Raw genomic sequence first — 22560 nt, forward strand, 5'->3', positions numbered from 1 at the left:
GGATAGTATGTACGCAAACCTTACCTCTACCTTATAAAGATCGTTATTTGCAATATCTTCATATTAAATTCCCTCGAAGTCTACAGTTGAGTAACAGAGTTTCCACATAACACAACTCAGACTGAAATGATTAAACCAAATGGAATCTCAAGGAGTTGCTTGTTACCTTGCATTACTGTTGATCAGTAAAAGTCTGTATTATCACCAAATCCTCTATTTTTTTCCTCTCCTTTTTTTTTTTGTTGAGTCCATATGTATTCTTATAAATCAGGTCTGGAATGCTAACAGTTACTGTACAAAAGTTTCCAAAAGGATAGCCAGGTTCATTAACAACACAAGAAGACAGAATCACCAGTGATTCCATATCTTGTATCCTTTTGCATACTTGAAGAGAATAAAAAGGTCTTTGACAACAAAAATGTAAAGTTGTAACCTACATGTATAACATGCAGACCAATTGAACCATCTCAGTAAAGCCACTAAAAATGGAAGTACTACAAATGCTGATGAACAAAACTATAGCAAATGCAAAAAGATGTGATTTCCACATACAATGGCTCCACTGCATAATTACCCTTGTTCTCAAAGAAACAATCTTCAGGGAAAATCCAAGCCACCAAACAAAACTTTGGACATCAAATCCACACTGAAACAAAACCAATGGGCTCAAGGGGCTCCATAAGTTCATGTATCATGAAAAAATTCGATACGCCTCGCCCTTTCTAATCCCAATTGTCTCCGCCCGTTCATTTGCCCATAATTGTACTAGGGCAATCATACACTGAGAATGTTCCAGGATAATTTGAATACGCTTTGAAACATCAAAAGCAAAAAGAAGAAATTAGAAACAATAACATGGCAAACAAATGTCCACCGTGAGAATGCCCATCATCGACAAGTACATAACACATCAGCAGAACAGGTCATGAACAAATTTATTCAAAGCATAACATGAGCTAGACGCAACCACACAGAAGGAACCATGCAAACTTAGTTAAAGGAAATCTACTTAAATGAAGTAAGAAGGCTCAATTATGGTGGATCTTCAATTATCTTCTCCAATATATCTGTATTAGTGAGAAGGCTCCTTTATGGTGGAACTTCAATTATTTCCTCCAATATATCTGTATTTGTGAGAAGGTAGTTTCTCAACTCTTGCAGCTCCGTACATGTAAAGTTGTTCAATTTAACTTTCTTTAGTTCATGCCTCCAACATTTCCAAGGCATCGATGCACAACAAGGTTTCTCGTCTTCATCATCAGCTGCATCTCTGGATGTAAACTACAAAACCAAGAAAACCATGACAGAAACAAAGGTAATAAGTATCTCCATGAACAATCAATCATGAAACTAATATAGAAAGGTTAACAGTCACTGTGAGGGAAGGGGAAGTTCATCGAATTAGGTATATCAAAATAATGTTCAGTTCAAGCAGGTAAGACATGCATACGTCCCTGCTTTTCCAGTATTATGAACTAAATTCTTGTGTTTATATTGTTTCTTGAAGTTGACCGAGCACACAACAACAATAAAAATAACCACCACCACCACCACCACCACAACAACAACAATAACAACAACAATAATAAGTACTAGAATTCTCTATATTTTCAAATGGCATGTACATAAATCTCCGATAGGATTAAAAGACTCCTAATAAACATAAGACCTAAACTAAAGTGGCTAAGACATAGTCTTAACTAATAGACCGGCGACACATAACTTTTAAGTTATTCATTTGGCGCAATTTCTCTAACAGTTTACAAATCAATCAAGAACACCTGGCCCTTAACCAGTCAACAAACCAATACATTTGCGGATATTTATGAGAAGTAAGTTTATACAAACAACTTTTTAAGGGGCTACAAAGGGTTTTGTTACCTCGCTAATCTTTATGTATGTAGGTGATTGCAGTTTTACATATGTTGGTTGACTAACTATCAGGTTGGCTAATCTGCTCATAAGTGTACTATTAGGTAAACAAAAGATCTTAAACCAAGTATGAAGGTTTTGTCACAAAAAAAAGAAAAAAGAAAAGAAATCAAAGGCATGTAAAAAAGGGAACTAACTGCCAGAAAACCACACATAAAGAATAAAGGTGCAAGAAACCTTACCTTCAGGGTCTTTAAGTCTTCAGTCCCGCAGCCAAAATACAGGCTGTCCAGTTGAGGAGAAATCCAAAGCAAACTATCCACAACGTCCACAACTGAATGATTCAATGGATTCATAATTGTTACATGCAAACACTTAGCATCATAAAGTGGAGGAAGCAAGTTCTCTCTCATGTCTTTTGGTATAACTATCTCCTGCACAAACAAAAAGAAGAACTATGAGAAATCCAGAACCACGTCTTCAAGCAGGGGCAAGTAGATAACGTGTTGCACGTACGTACCTTGTCATTCTCACAGCATAGAGTGATAGCATTGCAATGATTAAAGTTACCAAGAGACTTTATCAGCTTAGAGTACCAAGGATTGTCAAGGGTTTCTGGGATCAAACAGAGACAAGCTTCCAGCAGATTTGAAGCTTTCAGATTGAATGTGGGCAAGGGATCAACAGTATCTTCTCCATAACGAACATCAGATAAGAATCCTAGTAAGTTAGGAGTATCTAGATCAACCTCAATCAGATTATTGCACGCAGTTACTTGGAAATACTTGAGCCGATCACTTGAGATATTCACGGTCTTCAACAACGAACAACAAGATAAGTGAAAGATTTCAAGGTTGGGTATATTTGGAAGAAGCTCCTCTAACCATTGGTCAGTGACAGCCTCAACAGTCAAGAGCTCCAAATGCTTTAGGGATTTGCAAGCAGTTATCTTAATTACATGTAGGTCCTCACAAAAGGAGCTAATTTCAAGGTCTTTAAGATTAGGCGCTGCAATATCAACCATCTGGAATTGATCTGGGCAATCTTCCAAATATACCGCCCTTAGTTTAGGTAAAGTTCCTGCTACTTGTAAACTGATTGGTCCATGAAATCCACTTAAAGACAAAACTTCTAAATTGCTACAGCTTGCGCATAGAGCTTGAAGTAATTGCTCGTCCAGAAACGAGTCAGCAAGGTATAACTCTCGCAAAGATGAAAATTTTATGCCATCAGAGGGTAGTTCGAGGTTAAATCCGCCTAAACGAAGCATGTTTAGAGCTTTGGCAGCAAAGATTGCTTCAGGCAACTTGATGTAAGTGTGTGTGCGTTCAACCTCTATAGACAACTCTTTGATATTACAGGCTAACAGTATATTAATCCAATTATCCACATAATTAGAGGTTAACGAAGCATATGGTAACTTTACCATGAACTTTCGCACAGAAATGTTCTGCTTTTGCCGATCTGCTAGAATTCGACTCACAATGTTTTTTGACTTGCTGAAAATATCATCACCAAAATTTAAGCAGGAGAGGGAAGCCCAAGCACTGTTCCAAGCCTTGGACAATGTACTAGTGTTCAGAGCATCTTTAACAACAAGTAAAGACTGGATGTGCTCCAAAATCGACACTGGCAGTTCCGAAATTTGATCTGTCCCTTCCATCCCTTCCATTGCTGCCAAAATTTCTATAACACTTTAATACAGAATATAAATAAAGAATAGGAGTATATATGTGACACATACATCTTAAACATATTAGTGAAAGGATTGGAGAAGTATAAGGAAACGGAAAGTTCCCTTCCAAAACCACGCTGTTAAAGGATTTAGGTAAGTGTAAAAGCCAAACCCTACAAGAATAAGGAAAGCTAGGAGCAAGAGGAAGAATTATTTATTTCTATTGTACGAGGGAATGGAACGGAAAACAAATGAGTTTGCAGCGTGCTCACTTTGAATCGAAATGATGTCATTTGCAATAATCCACATGAGCTAACCCTTAGGGGTTGGCCTGGTGGCAATTGACTTGAGCCTTGGGGTTTGCTCCCTTTCAAGGTCACAAGTTCGAAACCCACTGGATGCAAACAATTCTGAGGCTCATCGGATTGGGTAAAACCTGAATTAACCATGGCGCACTTGCGGGAAACTCATTGTCGAGGGCCTGTGCACCCCCGGGATTAGTCGAGGCTCTTAGAGACTCGGACACCCTGTGCAAATCAAAAAAATAATCCACATGAGCTTTTTGTGGGTTAAAATTATTTAAGTTTTTCCCAATTTTGCTTAAATCAGATTCCTGCTTCAACTTCAAACGATAATCATTCTTCCTCTCTTTTATCAATGTTTATTTTGTCCTTTAAACTATCAATCATCATCTATGTAAATTATTTTTGTATTATAATATTTTAATAAACTTTTTCACAGTACTTTGGATATAATTAAAATGATGTCAAACTATATTTTTTTTTTTTAAGTCATTCAAAATATATAAATTGAAAAATTACTTTATGAAATTGTTGTAAAATCAACCTATATTTTATATAACTTTCATTACATATCTTCCCCCCCCCCTCCCCCCCCTTTAAATTCAAACTTTCGAGATATAATTTTTAGTTTTTATCACTGATGACATTACTTATGTTAAAATTTATTAGAAATATTAAGTAATTTCATTAGTGAAAATCAACATTAAAAAATATATCAACATCAACAGAAAATAAAAGCGGGACTTGGAGAGGTTCAAAACTCAAATATGTAATGCATATAATATTAATTTGATATAACAGCCCAGCCCACTAGTGATATTGTCCGTTTAGGACCTAGGTCCGCAAGGCTTTAAAACGCGTCATCAGAGTCTAAAGTTTGTCTACTTATATACCCAGTATTTCTCCCGTGTTTTGTCGATGTGGGATTCGCCTAGGGTGTCACATACACTGATGCAAGATCAAGAATGCTAAAAATTCATGAAACTCAAGAAGCGAAGAATCCATCCAAGATTAGGATTTCTTTTCCTTAAAGATTAGGATTTGTTATTTCTTATTTCCTAGTAATTTAATTCTTGTTTTAGTAGGATTATATTTGTAGTTCTAGTCAAACTAGAATTGTTAGTTGGTATCCCATTCTTACTAGAATTCTTTTTCCTATTTTAGTTAGGATAGATTTTCTTAGCCTTATTCTTATTCTAGTCTAATTAGGATTAGTTTTCCTTAACCTTACCAATTTTACTCATTGTAAGGCCTATTTAAAGGGCTTAATATGCTGAAAATAAATATTGGTGATTAGTTTTTCTAAGATATTGCTTCAAAAACGTGATTTACTTTTTATTTCATTGTTCTTCCTTTATTCAACGCTTCTTGCAATCTTGCGGGATTGGGGAACGTGTCGGTGAGGTTTATTTCCATCTTACATTCTTCTAACGTGAGTTTGAAGAACCCTTTCGCTAGTTTTGTGAAAAACTTTAGCGGGGTGCTTCTGTTTTTCTCTCTTCTTTGTACTTGAGAGGTGCAAAACCTTGAAAGTACATCATACACCCTCCGTAGGAACTCAACGTCCTTACTAAGGTTTGATCTCCATCGTTCAAGATTGCACGCAGACTGACTTGGATACCATGTGTAACAACGCAACCTACTAGTGATATTGTGCGCGTAGGGACACGACGTCCTTACTAAGGTTTGCCCTCCATCGTTCAAGGTTGCACGTAGAGTGGCTCGGATACCATATGTAACAGCGTTAGGCCCAGGCGTATGTGACATCCTAGGCGAATCCCACATCGACATAACACGAGAGAGATGCTGAGTATATAAGTAAATAAGCCTTAGACTCTAGTTATTAAAAGCGTCCAATATCACTAGTGGGCTGAACTGTTACATATAGTATGAGAGCCACTCTGCGTGCAACCTTGAACAGTGGTGGGATAAACCTCAGCGAGGATGCCGAGTCCCTAAAGGGGGTGTATGTGACATCCTAGGCGAATCATACATCGACAAAACACGAGAGAGATGCTGGGTATATAAGTAAACAAGACTTAGACTCTAGTGACGCGTTTTAAAGTTGTGTGAGCCTGCGCCCAAACCGCACAATATCACTTGTGCGTCAGGCTGTTACATATGGTATCAGAGTTACTCTGCGTGCAACCTTGAACAGTGGTAGGGCAAACCTCACCGAGGATGCTGAGTCCCTAAGAGGGGGTGTATATGACACCTTAGGCGAACATCGATATAACACGAGAGCAATGTTGGGTATATAAGTAAACAAGCCTTAGACTCTAGTGACGCGTTTTAAAGTCGCACGGGCATGGGCCCAAAGCGCACAACATCACTAGTGGGCTGAGCTTTTACATATGTTATCAGAGCAACTTCACGTGCAACCTTGAACAATGGTGGGGTAAACCTTAGCGAGGACGTTGGGTCCCTATGAGGGGTGTATGTGATACCAGGCAAATTTCACATCGACAAAACATGAAAGAGATTTTGGATATATAAATAGACAGGCCTTAGACTCTAGTGACGCGTGTTAAAGCCGTACGGGCGTAGGCCCAAAGCGGACAATGTCACTAGTGCGAGCTGGGTTGTTACATTTGACAACTATCTAAATTGGAAATAGGTTCCACAAATACAGGAAAAAACAAAAGTAAAGGAAGGTCACTCAGTCAAACAAGAAGCTAACCTCTTCTACACACTCACTTTCAAAGCAATTAGTAACAAGCTTTTTTTTAATAACCGTGGTGTCCAGCCAGCTTGATCGCACCTTACTAATTTCACAGGTAACTTACCTACTACCAGCACAGTTACACGATAGCTCAGGAGCAATTAATAATAAGCTTTGCAATTATATTATGTTTTTTCTTGCAATAAATGAAAGGAAAGTATTCGTTCGGCATGCACTATGGCCCAAATTGAAAATAGCCAAGCAACAAATAAAAACAAAATTGAAAAGAATTCAAACAGAAATCACCCTAAATCAATTTTAGTGCCCCAGAAAACGCGAAAATAATGGAACACATCCAATTATTTAAACAGTAGAAAGACCCAAAAAATTCACAAATTCGAGATTAAATTGGAGAAAATCGAGCATTAACTTGCATTTTCGTAGGGTAGGGGCAAGGGGAAAGAAAGAAATGTAGAAACATATGTCAGATGGTGCAGGAAAGAATCGAACTACACTGCAGATATGGAAATTTGGTACCAGCGATTTGTACGAAGCTGGCTAATTCTTCAATGTTCCCGAGCGAGTGATGAAATCGGGCTACAGCTTTTCTTTTGTGTGTTGCGAATAAGAAAATTAGAATACTTATAAAGGAAAAGCCAAAAAAAAATGAGGAAAGGGCCAAATTTAACCGTTCCTTTCTAATATTGTCTATAATCTATGCAACAAGAACCCACTAAAATCTCACTAATGGGGTTGAGAAGGGTAGTGTATACACAGACCTTATTTCTAGCCCATAGGAATAGAGAGGCTATTTCCGAAAGACCCTCGGCTCAAGATAACAAAAAGACAAAAGGACAAAAGGAGACAACATTAGTATTACCACAGAAATCATACGAAAAATAGGAACAACATGAAATCCAGAAGAAAGGTGCAATACAATAGCGAAATTAAATAGGTCCTGCACTACAAAGCGAAATAGAAAGACACAACATTGCCACTAGTTATCTTAGACAAAAACCCTACCTAGCTAGTCCCACAATGGTACGAAGTAAGGCAACACTCAACTACCTCCTAACCTACAACCTTAATACTCGACCTCCACATCTCCATATCAAGTGTCATGTCCTCGGAAATCTGAAGCCTCGCCATATCCTGCCTGATCACCTCTCCCCAACACTTCTTAGGCCGCCCTCTACCTCTTCTCGTGACCTCCACAACTAGGCACTCACACCTCCGTATCGGAGCATCTAGGCTTCTCCTCTGAACATGTCCGAATCATCTAAGCCTCGCTTCCCGCATCTTATCATCAATGGGAGCCACGTGCACTTTCTCCCGAATATCATCATTCATAATCTTATCTATCCTAGCATGCCCGCACATCCACCTCAACATCATTATCTCTGCTATTTTCATCTTCTGGATATGTGAGTTCTTAACAGGCCAATGCTCAGCCCTATATATCGTTGCCAGTCTAACCACCGCTTTATAGAACTTACCTTTTAGTATCGGTGGTACTCTCTTGTCACACAGGACTCCAGATGCTAACCTCCACTTCATCTATCCTACCACAATGTGGTGTGTGATATCCTCATCGATTTTCCCTTCCCCCTGGATAACCGAACCAAGCTACTTGAAGCTGCCTCTACTTGGGATGACCTGTGATCCAAGCCTCACATCCACGCCCACTTCCCCCGGCTCAGCGCTGAACTTACACTCCAAGTATTTCATCTTCGTCCTGCTCAGCTTGAAATCCTTTGACACAAGATCCTGTCTCCAAACCTCCAGCTTCTTGTTAACACCGGCTCGCGACTCATCAATCAGAACTATGTCATCAACGAATAGCATGTACCATGACACATCCCCTTGAATATGGTGTGTTAATGCGTCCATCACCAGGGCGAATAAGAACAGACTGAGCGTAGAACCTTGGTGTAACCCCATTACAACTGAAAAATGCTCAGAGTCGCCTCATACTGTCCTGACCCGAGTCTTAGCCCCATCATATATATCCTTAATCGCCATAATGCAGGGAACCGACACACCTTTTGCCTCCAGGCATCTCCAGAGAATTTCTTTAGAAACTTTATCATACGCTTTCTCTAGGTCAATAAATTTCTAATATTGTCTATATTTACCTTATATTGTACTATTCGGTAAAATTTACTCATACCGATAATATTTTCCGACTAAATTTACCCTTTGTCCAAAAAACTTTTAAAAATTACTCCCATTCCTAATATTTACCAAAATATCTCAAATTGTTCTTCTTTTTGAATCAAAGAATTGCTTGGAAGAAAACTGCCAATTGTTGATTTATGTGCAGGAACCTCTATCATTTGGTGGCTCAAAGAAATATAACAGTTTTACTAAATGGTATTTTAGTCATAGCTCAACTTTCATTTGTGTTGTGAGCATATAATTCAACATGGCAAAGTATTAGAGTTACAGAATTACGTCAATTAGCAATTAATTGATACATGTAAAACCTTTAAAATAATAACATGATAAAAATGGTAAGTATTACTATCAATTGAATAAAGAAAATAATGTAAGAGAAGGGATAAGAACCGATTTTTTCAACACCCTTTCAAAAATAATATTAAGTTTAGGGTACTTTTTAAAGATTTGCTAGAGACATGGATAAATTTGGTCAGATATTATAATAATATGCATAAATTTGGTCGGATAGTATATCAGAGGATAAATATGGATAATAATCAAAATTAGAAAGGTGATTTTGATCATTTTCCCAACTTATATTATCAACTATAAATAGGAGGAAACTCTGGAAAAAATGGGAGGGAATGGGAAAAAAACATGTTATTTTTTATTCAGTAGAAACATTAGATTTTTTGATAATTAATAAAAGTCATCACCAAAGGTCGTTTGGTTAATGTACAAGTTATATTGAGATTATAATTACTGAGGTATAATAAGACAATTGAATAATGACAGATTATTTAATGGAACTGTAGATGTTTAGTTCATTGGACAAAAAATAAAATATACAAGGTATAACATAAAAAATATGTTTGGTTTTACACTAGATAACATTTATTTTCAGTTTTGTGAGGCTTTTGTTGAAGATAGAATGTAACACCCTAGAAAATTTTGAAGTATTTAAGAACATTAATAAGATTGGCGGGTGCTAATTATATTAATTCAGATATAAACAGGATTAATAATATAAATGATATTAATTGATCATGATAATACATGTATGAGGTGCACTAAGAATGGTTTATGGTCCAAGAAGAGCCCTAAGGCTCAGTTAAATTAAAAATTATATGATGGGGTAAAATTTCAAGTGAGTTCGCACAAGACTTAACTTCAAACAAGCATAAATATCAATATATGAAGATTTATATGGTGTATGACCTATCAAATGAAAGGTCTATGTGATTAGTTTCTAATGCTTCAAATAGTTTATCATTTGAACATTTTTACAAGAAGTTATGACCTTTTTACTAAAGGATAGCAGAATAATTACGAAAGTCTTGCGTAGCCCACGCAGCATTGTAGCGTAGCCTACGTACCATGCGTAGGCAAATCCAGCAACTGCCAATTGAAGAGGAATGGCAGGCCACCCTGTGTAGCCTACGTGTGTAGCCTACGCATAGGGCTACGCACCTATCAGACCCATTTTTAAAATGTAGAAAAAAGGGGTTTAGAGAGAGAAATAGTTAGTTCTTCAACGTGGAATTGATTTCTGGAGAGAAGGAGGAGCTCTTTGATAACTAGGGATTCTAGTTAATTTTACACTCCTTTTTACTTGAGTTTTGATTAAAAATGTATACAAAATAGTCCCAAAGGCTTACATGTTGTACTTGTTTGCAGGGTTTGGTTAAAAAGGTGACAATTAGTCAAAACCAGCTCAAAAATGAGTGAAACATGCACAAGTACCAAGAACAAGTCAAAGCATAGCTGCAACAGACCTACTGCGGCCGCAATCCATTTAGTGCTTCTTGCAGTGAGAAGATTCAGAGAGGTGCACTTTTGGAGCCTAAGGCAATGCGGTTCACAAAGGATTTCTTGTGGCCGCAGTAGCCTCTCCGCGGCCGCAATCCATTTTGTGCGGTCCGCGGAGAGGGGGGTTCAGAGAGTTGGGAGTTTGAAGATAAAAGCCAATGCAGTCCGCGGTCCTTTTTGTGCGGACCATAGTTGAAGCCACCGCGGCCGCGATGGCCAGATTCAGAGAGTGAATAGTCAAGCCAAGAAGCTTCATCGCGGTCCGCGGTGCATTTTATGCGGACCGCAGTACCTCCTCAGGGGTATTTTTGTCCAGAAAATTCGACCTAGTATAAATACTTTCTTTCACATTTTTAGGGCATCTTTTGTAATCTGTTAGACTCCAGAGCACGTTAACGACTGTTTTGTTCTATTTTGAGTAATTTGTAGCTCCTTTAACACTGAATCTTCATTATCTTAGTTTGTAATTAAATCTTATGGGTTATTCTTCATCTATTTTTCTGATTTCTTCCATTATTATGAGTAGCTAGACCCATTAGCTAGGGTTGCGGCTCAACTCTAGTATGGGTATTTGATGGGTCTTTTGATTTAAGGCTTAGATGTTTATGGGTAGTTGATATTTGGACTGATTTGTGTTTTCCATGTTGAATTAGTGGTTGCAAACACTAATTTGTGCCTATTTGACTTGGGTTCTTCTTGAGAAAGAGAGCTTTATTCTAGAAAAATCGGTCCAACAAGGAATTGGGGTGTAATCAAGAGATTGATAGCGCCAGTTAAAGGGTTAAACCAAGAGATAGTAATACCCGACTTGAGCCTATATTGCTTGCACAATTTTAACACTCAATTGGTCTTGAGAAAGTCAATTAGGGCAAAGTCACTCAAGTTACCGAGAGGTATAGAGTGAGTAATTTCGTGCATTGGCTATATCGCAATCCCCAACAAAACTTCTTTGCCTTAGGCTTTAGATCCCGTCAAATATTCACCTAGGAGAAAGTCACTTCCCTAGTGCCTTTTTAACTATTTAGAAAACCTTACAAGTAATCATTCTTAGTTCACTTAGCTTATCATTAGCATAAATATTAGAAGTAACAACTAACCAAAAGATGATTGAAAGTGTAATTAAGAGCACTACGCACTACTAGCTTAGATAAGAATCCAATTCCCACTTCTAGCTCCCTGTGGATTTGATCCCGACCATCTCGGGTAAAAGCTGCTTCGACCGCTCTCGCCGCTTTGTAGTAATGTAGAGTTGGCACCGATCACTTTTTGGCGCCGTTGCTAGGGAGCTAACGGTTTTGGCTATCTATCTAAATAGTTTTGTGTATTATTCTTCTTTCCTTTTGCGTTACTAATTTGTGTGTGTCACAAATTCAAGTACAAAATGGCAGCAAACAACGCACCTCCTGGAGATCTTCCGCCGGGGGAGGAGGTAGATGACAATATTGATGATGAAGTTCCTATTGTACCTAAAGGACAAAGGAGAGGCCGCCAGGACAATGATAATATTTTAGACCCTCCCCCGCCACCTCCAAGATTGGCTCCTCGAGTGCTTCCCAACCAAGGATATGCTAGTGTAATTGTCCCACCTCGGATCCGGGAGGGCAATTTTCAAATTACAAATGTGATGTTGACGTTGTTGGAGCAGCGAGGGTATTTCACGGGTGCTCCCCATCAGAATGCTTACAAACATCTCAGGGGTTTCGTCGATACCTGTTGGGGGAGCAAGCAAACTATTGTGTCAGAGGATGCACTTCGGTTGAGATTATTCCCTTTCTCACTTAAAGGGAAGGCATTGGATTGGCTTGAACGACTTCCCAACCATTCCATCACTACTTGGGATGAGTTGGCGGATAAATTCATTGCAAAGTTTTTCTCGCCATGGCACATGGCAGAATTGAGGGATGAGATCTTAGCTTTCAAGCAGAAGGCCACCAAACATTACATGAGATATGGGAGAGATACAGAACCATGGTAAAGGAATATCCCAACAATGATATGACTGAGGAAATAATAAAACAGACATTCTACCGGGGCATTAACATAAAAAATCAGTGCATAGTGAACCAACTTGCCATCACTGAAATACTCCCGGGTCATCCAGAACACGATCCGAACATACGCCCAAGTCTAAAATCATCATCCGAACCTGCTGGAACCTTCAAATCCTGATTCTGAGGTCGTTTACTCAAAAATCCAAATCTTAATCTATTCTGCCAACTTAAAGCTTTCGAAATGAGAATTTTCTTTCTAAATCAACTCCGAACTTCCCGAAATTCAATTTCAACCATGCGTACAAGTCCTAATACCTGAAGTAAAGCTGCTCATGGACTCAAACTGTTGAACGATATGTTAGGGCTCAAAACGATCGGTCAGGTCGTTACATACCTAATAGGGAAGGCCCCTATTGTGAATCTAGTTATTTCTAATAGTCTCTTCTTAATTGCTTCATCTACCTATGCAACAAATACGCTTGATTTTTCCATGTTTGCTATCAAGCATGTGACCTTGGTGAAGTGATCTAGTGCCTCCATTACTCCTTTGATAGATTTCTCTTGACCTTTGCAGAAGAGCATTAAATCATCATCAAACACCAAGTGAGTGAGCTTGAGATGTTTACACATTGGGTGAAACTTAAAATCTGGAAGTTCACTCATACACTTAAGTGTTCTTGACAAGTACTCCATAACTAATACAAATAGGAGGGGAGACATGGGATCCCCCTACCTTAGTCCTCTTCTTCCCTAAAAATAGCCATTCCCTTCTCAATTCACAATGATAGAATATTTTGTTGAGGTTACATACTCCATCACAAGCTTGACAAATTTTCCTGGAAACCCATAGCCATTTAATGCCTCTTCTATAAATTCTCAGCTCATCATGTGTCACGACCCCAAAACCGACCCGGTCGTGATGGCACTTATTGTGAAATTAGCCAACCAACTCATTTCCAAAACAAACCACATTTTCATTCAAAACTTAAGAAAAACCTTTTTTTTTTACAGAAATCCGATAAAGATCAAATCAAGTTTAACAAAGCGGAAAAAAATACAAGCCTGATCTCGGGTGTCACTAAGTCATGAGCAAAATGCTACAACTGTTCGAAATAAACAAGACTAACATAGTTTGACAATATCCAATAAATATACTAAGAGGAATATAAGGAAGGAGAAGGCGGAACTGCGATCGCTAGGCAGCTACCTCGCAATCTCCAAGGAAAAGTCCACAACTGATATGATTAGAAATCGCTACTATGGCCCGAAATACTAGGATCTTCACACAAGGTGTAGGAGGTAACGTGAATACACCAACTCAGTAAGTAACAAGTCCAAACTATGGACTGATAGGTAGTGACGAACCAAACTTCAACAGGTAATACAATTAAAACTGTACAGAAAGTTGACATGATTGCAATTCAAGTAAAACTCAACAGTAAATGATACAGTCTGAACAGTACAGAGTATAAATCTCAAGAAATATCTATGTACCAATGCACAAATAACATGATCAATGTTTCGTGTACCTCCACTCACAAGTGCTCAACCACTCAGTACTGTATATGGCCATCCGGCCCAGGGAAGATCCATCCCGAAATATATCATTGACCGCAATTATCCAGTACCAAGGAAGGCCATTCCAGCCGTATGGAGAAGATCAATCTCCAAGTATAATTACTTCGGACAAGATCCATGGCCAGTGAAGATCCATCCCTCAATATTATCAACTGTGCTCACTGGGGTGTATTACAGACTCTGGAGGGGCTCCTACAACCCAAGCGCTATCATAATCATCAACATAACTAGTGTGGCGTGCAGCCTGATCCCATATACTGTCACTCACAATCAGCTTCTCGGCCTCACTTAGTTATCACTCTCCAGTCTCACACTCACGACCTCAAAATGTCATAAAACTAGCCCGAAACAATGATATGATGTGCCAAATAATTATAACTGAGACTGAGACATGATATAGAATGTATGAACAAGACTAAGTACAGAATATCAATGAAGCTAATGATATAATAAGAAACGACGTATCGGGTCTCAACAGTATCGACGTGAAGCCTTAACATGATATCTAGCATGATTTTACAGCACATTTACTTATTTATATGATAGAAAGATGGATATCAACAAGAAAGAGTTACTAAGCAGTGCCATGGAATGATCCTGCAACTCTCACGGTGCACGCCCACAATCCCATCACTTGGCATTTGCGTCACCTCAATAGTAATCATAGAACACATAGTTCGGGATTTCGAACCCTTAGAACCAAATTTCAAAGTGTTACTTACCTCAAACCAAGCAAAACTCTAGCTCGTGATGCCCTTGCCTATCGATTCAGCCTACAAATGCCCCGAATCTAACCAAAATTAGAACCATAACATCAATATATGCTAAAGGGAATAAAGCCCACGCGAAAATAATCAAATTACATAAAAAATCCCGAAATTGGTCAAACCCGACCCCCGGGCCCACATCTCGGAATCCAGTAAAAATTAAATCAATAGAATCCTTATCCTCCCACGAGTTCATACATACTAAGAACATCAAAATCGGACCTCAAATGACCCCTTAAATCCCCAATTTACACTCTCCAATTTCAAGCCCTAATTCCCTAATTTTAGGCTTTAAATCCCACTAATTTCATGTTTAATTAGTTAAAAATCACCATAGAATCGAGTATTGCATTCAAAAATCCTACCTCCAAGTGTTTCCCTTCGAATCCCTCTTCAATCCCTCTTAAGAAGCTTCAAAAACCGCTCAACAATGGTGAGAAATGGGCTAAAAATCGCGAAGACCTCTATTTAAACATTCTGCCGAGGTATTATTTCCTTCTTTGTGAACGCGGTTGTGAACACCTAATTTTTGACAATATTTAATTTTTTATCACTTCTTTTATGTAAATATTTTAGGGGGTTTTAACCTACTATTATTTTAGCTTTATTACACTTTTTATTATAGGATAAAAATACCAAGAAAAAAAATTAAAAGGTGAATTATCACTATTAATATTTTTTTTTATTTTTTGTTTTTTATATAAAAAAAATCCGAAAAAATATATATTTTTTAAAAAAATAAAATAATTTCGGGAATGATTTAAAAAATAAGAAAAAGGGAAGTATTGAATAAAAAAAATATATAAAAGTAAAAATAGGTGGAATTCTCTTTTAAAAAAAGTAAAAGAATGTAGAAAATTTTAAAAAATAAAAAGTTTAGTAATTTTAAAGAAATTAAAAAGTAAAAGAAGGTTGGAATTAAAAAATAAATATAAAGGTATCTGAAAATTTAAAATTTTTAAAGTAATTGAAAGTAGCATTTTTAAAAGAAAAAGAAAAGATAGTGGTTTGTTTTTTTAAAGAAAAGTTAAATAAAGTGAGATGCTCTTTTAAAAAAATAAAAAGTGGGATTTTAAATAAGATAAAAGTAATTAAAGTTGGAATTTTAAAAATAAAAGTAAATAAAGGTGGGATTTCTTTTTCTAAAAAAATAAAAGCAATTTGTAAGTGGGATTTCTTTTAATTAAAAAATAAAAAAAAACAAATCTGAAAATTTCGAAAATTTTGCTATAAATAGAAGAGAAAATTTAGGAAGAAGGGGGTTCAAAAAAGAGAAAAAAATAGATAGAAAGAAGAAAAAAAAAGAGGGGGCGGAGAGAGCGGTATACACTGGATATACACTCTGGATACACTGGATATACACTCTGGATACACTGGATATCCAGGGACAGAATTCATTTTGGAGAGAGTAAAAAAAATAGAACCAAATTTTCTGAAATATTGAGAGCGGAAGAACACCAGAGAGAGTTCAAATCTAGAAAGAGAAAACAAAGAGAGATTTTCGGACTATTTTTCTTCTCCATTTTTACTAGTTTTCTCCGTGTTGCTGGGATTTCTGGATTGAGGTGTTGAAGCTACTGTGTTGGGCTTTCTGCTGCTGTATTTTGCTGTGTTACTACTGTTGCTGACTGTTCTTTCATCTTCTTGTATTGCCATTTCCAGGTACACAGCTGTAACCTTGGTCATTTGTAAGCCGAAAACATAAGCATGAATATACATGAAGAATTGAAGCTTTAAGTTTGATCTAGCTTTTCTACTGATTTGTATATTAGGATATCTCATTCATTAATATCATGCAAGTGCCTGCGGAATGCATAAACTGAACTGTTGAATCTATTTCTACAAACATGTGAATAATGTTAGTAACTAATATTCTCGAATGTTAGTGATTGATGTTAGCCTAATGTCGGTTTTTTAAGCATTGACGCATTTCTTCGACAAGTCGTAAAAAGAGTAAAAAACAAAAATGGCTTTGTATTACACATAGTCAATTCCAATAGTTCAAGTCATCTAATAATGTTAGTTTAAATTAATCAAAGATTAGTTGGTTTGTTTTGATATTACCGGGTGTCAATCTCGTGTTCTATTCATAATCTCAACTTTAGTGTTATTAATTAATAGAATAAGGAACGAAATAATCTCCCTTTGTACAAGCTCGATTACAATTTCCCATTTGCATTTGTCTTAGACTAATAACTAATAAGTCACGTCCATTTTTTAAGCATGTAATTAATTTGGAGATTTTCTTTTAGAGACAAACTTAATAAAAATGCAGTCACTTTAGGATTGTCCTTTTAAAATAAATGAGATGAGCCTCGCTGGATAAACACATAAATGGCGGGGCCCTCTTTAAATGTATGTATTAAATACTTAGATTCCGAGACGGGCCGTTTAGCAAATTTCACGGCCCTACCCAAAATAATGATACGCTAGTCGCTTTAGGCGCGTATTTAATAATGTTATCTTCTTAAACTCAGGTGCACATTTATGTGACCCAAATCCAAATCTCAACGGAGTAGAAATGTGTCGCTAATCACGGGTGCATTGATTGTGACGTGGTTCGATATGCATGTCCATGACGTTGCAAATTCCTTTAAAAAATAATGAATGAGACGAGCCTCGAAAAACAAGAATACATAAATTGCGGGGCCCTCAACGGATAGTTATTTTGAATGCTTAGATTTCGAGACAGGCCACATAGCGAACTTTACGGCTTTTCTCAAAATAACAACGCGTTAGTCTTTAGGCGCGTATTTAATAATGTTATTTTCCTAAACTCGGGTGCACATTTATGTGACCCAAATCCAAATCTCAACGAAGTTGGAACGTATCAAAAATTGCGGGTACATTTATGTGGCGCAATTCGAGATGCATTCTCACGACGTTGCAATTCTTTGAATAAATAATAACAAAGCGATAAACAGTTAAAATTTGCACGTAGTTTCATAATTGTATAAAATCAGATAATCAAGCCGAATATGATAGTTGAGCGACCGTGCTAGAACCACGGAACTCGGGAATGCCTAACACCTTCTCCCGGGTTAACAGAATTCCTTATCCGGATTTCTGGTGCTCAGACTGTTAAACAGAGTCATTCTTTTCCTCGATTTGGGATTCAACCGGTGACTTGGGACACCATAAATCTCCCAAGTGGCGACTCTGAAATAAATAAATAAATCCCATTTCGATTGTCCCTTAATTGGAAAAACTCCCCTCTGCGCCCCTTTGTAGGAGTGCGGGTAAAAAAGGAGGTGTGACAGCTCTGGCGACTCTGCTGGGGACGTAACCCAGAACCACTGGTTCAGGGTTAGAAATTAGAGCTTAGAATAATTGTTGTATTTGGCTTTATCGTGTGATTGAGCTTAAATGTGCTAAATGCTGCTTTTACCGCTTTGATATTATCTGAATTGTATATAAACTGTGTCGAAACCCTTCTCTTCTTACCTCCGGGGATGTGCTTACTGGTTGAGAATCCCTATTCTATTAGTGTCATACCCTGAAATAAAAGAGGCTCGAAAAGTTTCTAAGCCGGCTGGCCTTTTGGTTTCCGGAAAGGAGCTCCTTCCTCAACTCGAGTTGTCCGCTCGGGTACACTGTCTAGAACATATACCCAGGTTGAACCTAGAATAACTTGACTTCATGCTGGATCCCCAGTAGGAACGTTTATTTGCATCATATTGCATTTGACTTAGGGGACTCAACACAGGGGTTGGGTCCGTCTAGGACAAGCAAACTGAAATGAAAAAAGACCATCATGCTGCATCTTGTTTGTTTTGCACATTTATTTGCTTCAGATCTGCATGCTGACCGGCTTCTGAAATCTAGAATTTTTGAAAAATTGTGAAAAAAAGAAAAATAGCAGCGTAGGGAGATAACTACTTATTTTTAGAAAAATAAAACCAATGTCCAAGTAGTGTAAAAACCCTGCTGAAATTTTGAAAAATGAAAAAAAATTGTCTTTTTTTATTTTGATTTATTTGAAAAACAAAAGAAAGGAGTCTTGTTTACAAGTTTAGTTTATTTTGCCCGAACTATGCGGTTTGATTCTCACAGGATGTGAGATACGTAGGCAGCCCTCATCGGGTCCAACCTCCCCTTTGGCAAAAATAGCCAAAAATGTCAAAAAAAAATTCCTCATAGGGTGATGCTGTTTTTGTCAGAAATAGCCGAATGTTCCCAAAAAGGACGTCGGAAGGCTGACTTTGCATAAACGGCCACCTTTGGTCATGTTTTTAGGATTTTGGTTGGTTAGCTAAAGCAGCCTTAAAATCTTCGTCCCCGAGGTGCTGAAAGGCCGCGTTGGCAAAACCCGGTCTTTTATTATTATTTGAAAAATAATAAGAACAAGAGTCAGTGGTCAAGAATACCGTTTAGATTTTTGGTCAAAATCAGCCGAGCCAGCTTCGGCGGTGTCTTAAATCGTTCTTGCCGAGATAGCCTTAGAGTATCTTTCAGTTATCAAAAGGCTATTTTCGTAAAAGAACGGACAAGTTTGTGAAGTGTCATAAAATAATCTTGCCGGCCTCAAAATTCATGTGAAATTGGGAAGGGGCCACGTTTGCAAAAACAACCGTTTGGTCAAAATCGGCATATAGGGGAAGGAATCTGTCATTTTATTTTGCTTGAGTTTGTATTTCTTTTGATTAGAGAATGTGGGCCGTTTGACTTTCGAGTCTGTTGTTCGTCTTTAAGTGATTCCAAAAATGTTTTATTGTTGTTTACCTTTTATGTGGCAGAACTACGCCCGGTCTGATTCATGCGGGGACATGATACGTAGGCAATCCACATAAGATTCGACCACCACTAAAAAGAAAAAAGAAAAGGCAAAGTGAATAAAAGAAAGGAAAAGAAGGACATAAAAAGAGAGATAAAGAAAGTAAGCCGGAATGACACATGCAGTCGAAGCAAAGACATGTTAAAAATGGTTAAACTGCCTAGGAGCATTGCATCCCCAACGTGAAATTGCAATATGTGTTAAACTCTAACTCTAAAAAGTTTGTTGTTGATCCAGAGATTTCGAAACAGTTAGCTCGTTAGAACTTTCTGGCAGATTACCATTACCACATAAGATCTAAAGGGCCCATTCCGGAAAGTATGTCTGGTTCGGACAAAAGTGTTGAGGCGGAAAAGACAGAGATACAAATGATGAAGGAGGAAGTAGACAGGTTGAGACAAGAGATAGTTGAGATGCACCTAGCCTGGGCTAGGGGACAAACATCATCAATCCTTCCCCCTACTCTTACCCTCTCACCGACTCGGACTCCGGAACACCCTCCCACTGGTCCATCAACGAGTTTCCCCATTGCCCAATACTATCAAGGGGAAACTTCCTATAATCCTCAAAGCTCCACCACCCAAACAAAATCCTCCTCCACCAACTGTTCCTGTTTTCGTGGCACCTCCACCCGCCACATTGCAAAAATCATCCGATGAACCAGTGTTTCAGGTTCACGACAACCAATACTATCCTCCTGAACTCACCTTCAAAGCACCCGAGCCATACACTTACACCCCTCACCTTCAGCTCCCGGCAGAAACTGAGAGGCCAACTAAGAATCCGGAGCAGGACGAAGTGCTTCGTAAAGTGAAAAGCCTGGAGCAATCCTTCAGGAATATGCATGGATTGGGCAGCCAAGTTAGTGTGGCCTATAAAGATCTGTGTCCCTTCCCCGATGTTCAGTTGCCGGCAGGTTTTAAGATGCCAAAGTTTGATCTATATGAGGGACATGTTGATCCCATGGCACATCTACGAGGTTTCTGTAGTAAGATGAGAGGGGCAGGTGGAAAGGATGAGCTTCTGATAGCTTATTTTGGCCAAAGTTTAAGCGGGTCCGCACTGGAATAGTACACGAGGCAGGATCCTAGCAGGTGGTATACCTGGGACGATCTAGAACAAGCATTTGCAGGTCACTTCCAGTATAACCTTGAGATCGTCCCTGACCGTCTCACATTGTTGAAACTTGAGAAAAAACCTGGAGAGAGCTTCAGGGAATTCGGATTCCGTTGGAGAGAACAAGCAGCAAGAGTCGATCCACCAATGAGGGTAAGTGAAATGGTGGACTACTTCTTACAAACTTTGGAGCCAACTTACTTTGGTCACCTGGTGACGTTAGTTGGTAAATCTTTCAAGGAAGTAGTAAAAATGGGCAGTATGGTTGAAGAGGGACTCAGATCCAACAAGATAATGAGTTATTTGGCAATCAAGGCCACAACTCAGGCTATCCAAAGCGGCACGGGAGGTGCGCTCAGGAAAAAGAAGAGAGAGGAGGTCGCCACAGTCGAAGAAGGTACTTGGGCCAGATCCAGAGGCCCTTCCCCTCACTACCAACCCAGGCCCCATCACCCAAATTACCCATAAACTCCATATGGCCTTCCACAACCCTACTACCCACCATCAGAGCCACGTTTTTCTGCCCATCACGCCCAAGCATATACCCAGCCTCCGGCTCAACTGCAATGGCATGCACCTCCCCCACAAATACATACCCATCTCCACAAAATACATACCCACATCCACAATACACATATCCACCTCCTAGGGCCTATAGAAATCCTCCAGGGTCAGGTTTTCGTGGGAATCAAGCTTTCAAGAATGAGAGGAAGCAGAAATATACTCCGCTGGGAGAATCCTATACTACTCTGTTCCACAAATTGAGGCAATTAGGCCTGTTGAATCCTATTGAGCCCAAATTTCCAAATCCCCTTCCTAGAAATCTTGACCCGTCAGTGAGCTGTGAATATTGTTCGGGGGCTCCCGGACACGATACTGAGAAATGTTGGAAGTTGAAGAATGTCGTGCAAGAGCTTATTGATACAAATAGGATCGAGGTTCAGGCTCCAGAATCACCAAACATTAATCAGAATCCGCTACCGGCGCACCATGAGACCCACATGATCGAACTAGTACACAAGGGAGGGGAGCTTAAGAATCCCTCACAAACGGTAATGACGATCCGTGCCAATGAAAATAGTTCGAAAGAAAAACCGACCAGTGAAAAAGTAGTGGTGCAGTGTGTAGATGACAAGCCAGTTATGGTGATGGGGGAAGGGTCCAGCAAGGCGGATGTACAGTTTGTGGGGTTGAAAGCAAAAATCAACAATTGAATGGCTACTCCTCTTCCTATCCGAAGGGAGTCTTGGTAGTGGGCTCTGATTTTCTTTCTTGTTGTCTGGATTATTCCAGGGTTGTAATCCAGATTTCTTTTTGTGCTCGCCAAAGTGTGAAACCTTGCTATCCCGTATTTTAATAAAGTGAAAGTTTTTTTTCTTCATTCCTTATTTTGTTTTAATTTTTCTTCTTCTTTTTCTCTTCTGAACAGTTCTCTTTATACTGGTTCTAATGATATGACATGCACGACGGATCTTCAACCTAGTCTAAAAAAATTAATCCGATTTCTAACTTATAGTACAAGATTGTGATGATGAGTCGGATACGATGAGGATGAAGCCTTCGAAAGAAATTAACAGAGAGTTGAGCCAATTTGAAGAAAAAAAAAACAAGCCTAACTCAAATGACACGGAAGCCGTCAATCTAGGGGATGCAGATGATATCAGGGAAGCTAAGATAAGCGTCCACATTGAACTAATCAAAGCACTTATTGAATTCAAAGACGTTTTGCATGGTCATACGACGACATGCCGGGTTTAAGCACCAATCTAGTGGTTCACAAATTGCCCACTGACCCGACATTTCCTCCCGTCAAGCAAAATTGAGGAAGTTCAAAACCAACATAAGTGTGAAGAT

General features: G+C 38.6%; 1 protein-coding gene across 2 annotated transcripts; it reads right to left on the reverse strand.

The window, feature by feature from the left end:
* Window positions 1-821: 821 nt before the first annotated feature.
* Window positions 822-7143, reverse strand: LOC104212264 (putative FBD-associated F-box protein At5g56700). 2 transcript variants are annotated; one of them, XM_070147840.1, is made up of 5 exons: window positions 7049-7143; window positions 3820-4074; window positions 2393-3546; window positions 2115-2306; window positions 822-1281 (listed from the first exon to the last, which is right to left on the reverse strand). In XM_070147840.1, exons 2-5 carry the CDS (start codon window positions 3854-3856, stop codon window positions 1090-1092), a joined length of 1575 nt encoding a protein of 524 aa, XP_070003941.1. In that variant the 5' UTR covers window positions 3857-4074; window positions 7049-7143; the 3' UTR covers window positions 822-1089. The 2 variants fall into 2 exon arrangements, with proteins under 2 accessions (XP_070003941.1, XP_070003940.1); XM_070147839.1 differs by having other exon boundaries at window positions 2393-3558.
* Window positions 7144-22560: the final 15417 nt, after the last annotated feature.

This window comes from Nicotiana sylvestris, chromosome 6 (genome assembly GCF_000393655.2).
Source record: "Nicotiana sylvestris chromosome 6, ASM39365v2, whole genome shotgun sequence".
NCBI classification, from domain to species: Eukaryota; Viridiplantae; Streptophyta; class Magnoliopsida; order Solanales; family Solanaceae; genus Nicotiana; species Nicotiana sylvestris.

Bases quoted from the DNA above. Each gene is read 5' to 3' on its own strand.
- LOC104212264 (XM_070147839.1), bottom strand. From the start codon at position 3,856: ATGTGGATTATTGCAAATGACATCATTTCGATTCAAA. The intron at 2,307-2,392 runs GTACGTACGTGC...TTGTTTGTGCAG, and splicing joins TATGCTGTGAGAATGACAAG to GAGATAGTTATACCAAAAGA. The intron at 1,282-2,114 runs GTAAGGTTTCTT...TTGGTTTTGTAG, and splicing joins AAGACTTAAAGACCCTGAAG to TTTACATCCAGAGATGCAGC.